We start from the raw sequence: 5,180 nt of genomic DNA on the forward strand, positions 1-5,180 counted from the left end.
TTGGTGAAGGAGAAGTTATTAAGAATACTTGGTCAACGAGAAGTCCTTAAGAATACTTGGTGAAGGAGAAGTCTTTGATAATACTTGGTTAGGAGAAGTCCTGCAGAATATTTGGCTAGGAGAAGTCTTGTATAATACTTGGTGCACGAGAAGTCTTTGATACTTGTTTAGTGAAATCTTGGTTAAGCCAAGACTGGACATAACCTTATCGTTTAAGGGTGAATAATGATATGTTGTCTGTGTTTTATTGTCTACTATTCTGCACTTTTATCTGTTGCACCAAATGATTTCGAAAACGTTTTAAAACTAATTATCGTTTGAAAAATCAAGTTTTATTTTAACACAATTCAAACCCCTTCCTTTTCTTTTGTTACTTTATTACATTTCATGTTAAACTTTCCCATGTCTCGTCTTGAATTTGCGACTTTGTGGTTCACATATATGGTGCAAACCCATAACGGAGGACCATTCGATTCTCATTCCCAATAGGAAACTTTGGAAGAAATTATTTGTGACTTGAAGGTTAATCTCACCGGTCTTTATTCGCCCATCATAGGTTAAATTCATGGTTGAGATTGTCACCAATCGTTCAAAAATCTTCACATCGTCAATCATGATTGAATATATTTTGAATTCTCTTGGAATTACTTCTCCTCCATAAAAACTACTCCTTATAAATTATTTCACTAACTTTTTTTCTCCAAATATGAAAAACCAATTGGGATTATGAATATATATACTTTGTCGAATACGGTGCAAAGGTCTCGTCCAAATAGTTAATCACATGTGGACTACATTGTTGCAAAATTACATCTCTATACATATGATGTCCTTGTTTTATATTACGACGTACATGATTTTCAATTGTCTTATGTAAAAACATAATTCATAAAGTAAATAATATTAGTGGAGCAAAATATTCATTACTTTTATAAGTAATATGCATAAATATATAAAAAGTCCATGAAGATTACAATAAATAAAAAAAAAATTGTCTGTAGAGTTCAAAACAAAGAAATTGCAATAAAAGTACATTTCTCTTATTTAGCGACAATTTCTAACCTTTTAGAGTTGAGACCCACTTTTCAAAGCTCCCGCCAAATTTTGTCATATACTCCACCCCAGGTTTAAGAGTAATGGATAATTTGGTGGAGGCCTTCGGAAATGCTAGCAAGCACAAAGTTGTTGTGGCTTCAACCCATGTGCTACCATCAACACACCAAATTGTAATCCTCTCCATCGTTTCTACATTTGTTATGATGTATTTTACAAATTTCACTTCAAAATCTTTACCCATAAATCCCTTTATGATGAGGGTCTTAAGATTGTGACAGATACCTTGAGAGAACTTCCTTTACCAAAAGAAATGTTTTTGGAAAGGTAGGCGATCATCTTCATTCTGATTATACGGCTCACCATAATCATCATCAACCTATAAAAGGGGGTAAATTGTGTAATGGAATGCATTTAACTATAAATGGAAATTTAATAAGAATATGTATGGAGTAATCATGTTGTCACCTGACTATTAATTTCAAGATTCTCCAACTTATAACATGTTTTAAGGGCCGATAAGAGAACTAGTGCATTTTTTATATTTTTCAAATCTAATCGATCTTGAAAGTAGCTAAGTTCTCAAATACACTATCGATTTTTGAACCTTGAGGGATCTGAGATAAAAAAAATGAAAGAAATGGAAAAATATTAATAAACATAGTAATTCTACACTATCTAAAAATCATAGTCAAAAGTTTTTTACAATTTACATAAATTCAAAAGAGTTGTTCTTAGAAGTTGTAGTAGTATTACTTATTAATATAATTAACAAGCACTAAACATTTAAATTCATTGTGTTAAAAAATTATGAAAATTTTGTTTAAATTTTTCTATCGAACTTTTTTTCTTCTCGATGAAATAAAGGTTTTGGGTTTATACAAAAATTCTAAAATAAATTAGTGTAACTTAAGGTTTGAAATTAGGAATTGCATCAACAACATTTCAAATAAATAAGGATAACCTATATAGGGTGTAACTGGACCAGATTTATCTTGAAAGAATTGTAATTTAAATTATTGGACTAGAACCCTATTAATACTAATGTCCATAGACATACAACACATTTTTATCACTAAAATATCATGTGGACTAAATAAAGATTAAAACACTTACCGGATTACCACTTAAAACTTCTAGAATCTCCTTTGTAGTCAAAAGATGGTCTCAACTAGGAGAAAAATAAATTTCTTTCTTCTTCATATCATAGGAAGAACAGAGAGCCTGAAGTTTTGGAGTCTTAAAAACCAGTTTCTTAGCATTGCAAAAAATTGTACCAATCTCTATGACCTCAATGTTAACAGCAAAAACGACAAACTCTGATAGAAACATGTCACAAATTTTAAGAAATTTGAGACTTGGACTCTGGATCATAACATTCTCGACATGACACTTCTCTAGGGTTAGATTTTCAAGAGACAAACAATGAGAAAGAATCTTTTGAAAATCATCTAGTGATACATTCACATCACTAAGGGTTAAGGTTTTTAAAAATTGGGGGGGATTGCGCGAGGGTAAAATTTTAAGATAATAGTTCTTCAACTCAAGAACCTCAAAACCTGAGAAAATATCAAATGGTAAATCAATTTTCCCCCTACTATAAATTAGAAATTCATTTAGTTGTTGCTGAGAAATCACACAATCAGATTCCCGCTCCAATGAAATCTTTCTCACTCCTTTCAACAAAAGCTTCCTCATCCATCCCTCAACTTCGCCACTAATGCAGCTCTCTGGCAAATGTCGAATCCTACAACTTTCCAAGCCAACATAAGCATCCACAACCAAGTTAATTAATATGGCTGCTTCAGCAATTGCATCCATATTTTCTTCCTTTGTCAGAGGATTCTGTCATGATCCATTTGAAAAAAAAATTGTTATAAAGAGAAGGTGTATTAATTATATATGTATATATATTATATATGTATATATATTATATATCTAGCACCTCCTTTAATAAAAAATATATTTTTATGTTTGCAAGACTAATTTTTTTTTGAAAGCATCATGAGAGTTCATTAATTTTTTTTTCGAAAGTGAAAGATATATAGGTAATATAGAAAGGGACAACAAGCAAAAGAGAAACCACCTCATGAAAGAGAAATGGATGCTCGCCCACATAGAAAACAGGAGAGGAAAGAACAACAACTCTATCAAAAAATCACTATACAACCCTTACACCAAAGGCCTATAGCAAAAAAAACCTCGCCATGAGAGTTCATTAATATAAGCATAATAAAAACAGATTGTGTCAAATCATGCTCTAACAGTACAGAAAAACCAAAGAACCATCCAAAAAAAGGTTACAAGAAACTTTAGCAAACAAGCTTAAGCCCAACAACCCAAACCCAAAGGAAATCCTTCATACTCACAAAATCACCAGCAAGATATGGATAATACAACTCCAATAAACACCTCAATAATCAAATACCCAAAACAAGCATCAAATAACCACTGAGAATCGCCTACATTGGGCACCACAACAGCGAAATCAAGTAAAACAGGATTCATCCAAGCCACATAAAAACAAAAAAACTTATCTTAATCTAAAATTCTTATTCTTTCACTTGAGAGTTTGAGCAGTTAAAATATAGACTAGAATACAATACCCTAATAACTATAAAAAAACGTACTAAGTAAATATCAATAAATTAATTTATACAATATATTTATTATTGTACCTTACGACCTATGGCTCTTGCAGGACGCAGGCTCGAGCTCGTATATTGAAAATAATTTTCGATCAAATGCTTCAACATTTGTCTTTGATCAAAGCTGGTGTCGGGACAGTGCTTCTAGATCGTTTTCCATTGCTTGGAAAGAACACTTGTTCTCACACTTTCAGTGCTCGAAAGGAGAGAAATGATAGCAATCAAAAGGGAATCAGGAAGATTACTAATGAAATCCACACCTGCCGTAAGTTGTGGTTTCGCCATTTTTACCCTTATTTCGATATTCTGCTATTTTGATATTCTTATTTATAATTCACCCAATGAGAGAACACTTTTGAAGGTACACGAAAATATTAATTTTGTAACGATTGTTAGTTAATAGTTAAGTTGACCATTGACGTGAAAATATTATATTTAATAATTTTATTATTTTAGATAATTGTTTATATTATTATATATTATAATATATATAATATATATTTTTTATTATATTTAATGATATTATCATTAAAAATTATATTAAACTAATTAAAAATTCAATAAATGACGTAAATTTCAGTCGTCATACATAAATAATCAAAGATAATACAAGAAGGGAGCTTGAATTATGAACTCGTTTGATATGTGGTACACTATAAGCCTGATAATATTAGATCTGATAAGATAAAGCATGATAAAAATATAATACTATGCAATGTTTGGTCATACACTATATAACTTATCATATCGTTTAAATTGATACAACCATATATTTGGTGGACGGTGGTGTTGGTGGTAAAGATGGCGGTTGTGGTGGCGTTAATGTCAATGGTGGTGGTGGAGATTGTGAGAGGCTGGTGGAGTTGATTGTGGCGGTAGAGGTGAAGGTGGCGGTGACAGTGTTATAGGGCGACGGTGGTGACAACGACGGTGGTGGCGGTGAAGGGTGGTGGTTGTGGTGGTAGTAGTGGTAGCGGTAGTGGGTGGGAGTGGTAAAATGATGGTGGTGGTAGTGGCAATGGTTGTGGTGGAGGCAATGGTGAGGATGGTGGTATAGTTGGTTGTGGCGGTAGTGGTGATGGGGAAGGGTGTTGATGGCGGTGGGTGGTGATGATGGTGGCAATAGAGATGCTGGCGGTGGTGGAAATGGAGGCAACAATGGTGGTGGCAGTGGTGATAATGAAAATGGCGTCAACAACGGTGGTAGAGGGTGGTGATGATAGTTGTGGCAATGGATTAAATAATTTAAAGTAGTTTATACGTCACAATCTTACCAGGTCATATCCATAACCTATTGAAGGTATGAAAAACGGTAGAAAGGGGGGGTTTGAATAACGTTTTCAGTATAAAGCTTCCACCTTAAAGATTTTGACAAATCTTTCGAGAACTTAAGTGCTAAAGATAAGGGATAGAAAAGCACACAGGAATTTTATCCTGGTTCACTTGATAAATCACTCAAGCTACTCCAGTCCACCCGTT

At 33.1% G+C, this 5,180-nt stretch overlaps 1 protein-coding gene across 1 annotated transcript; it reads right to left on the bottom strand.

Moving 5' to 3' along the window:
• Positions 1-2,220: 2,220 nt before the first annotated feature.
• LOC130747478 (putative F-box protein At1g67390) lies at positions 2,221-3,986 on the bottom strand. The gene is made up of 3 exons (XM_057600430.1): positions 3,860-3,986; positions 3,451-3,515; positions 2,221-2,898 (listed from the first exon to the last, which is right to left on the bottom strand). The coding sequence occupies exons 1-3, from the start codon at positions 3,984-3,986 to the stop codon at positions 2,221-2,223; spliced, it is 870 nt and encodes a 289-aa protein (XP_057456413.1).
• Between the last annotated feature and the right edge of the window lie 1,194 nt (positions 3,987-5,180).

This window comes from Lotus japonicus, chromosome 1, assembly GCF_012489685.1.
Source record: "Lotus japonicus ecotype B-129 chromosome 1, LjGifu_v1.2".
Taxonomy (NCBI): domain Eukaryota; kingdom Viridiplantae; phylum Streptophyta; class Magnoliopsida; order Fabales; family Fabaceae; genus Lotus; species Lotus japonicus.

What these genes read in the sequence shown, in the direction of transcription:
- LOC130747478 (XM_057600430.1), bottom strand. Translation starts at nt 3,986, where the DNA reads ATGGCGAAACCACAACTTACGGCAGGTGTGGATTTCATTAGTAATCTT. An exon ending in AAGTGTTCTTTCCAAGCAAT is followed by an intron (nt 3,516 to 3,859) that starts GGAAAACGATCT and finishes TGCCCAATGTAG; the next exon opens with GCGATTCTCAGTGGTTATTT. An exon ending in TTGAGGTGTTTATTGGAGTT is followed by an intron (nt 2,899 to 3,450) that starts GTATTATCCATA and finishes GGATCATGACAG; the next exon opens with AATCCTCTGACAAAGGAAGA.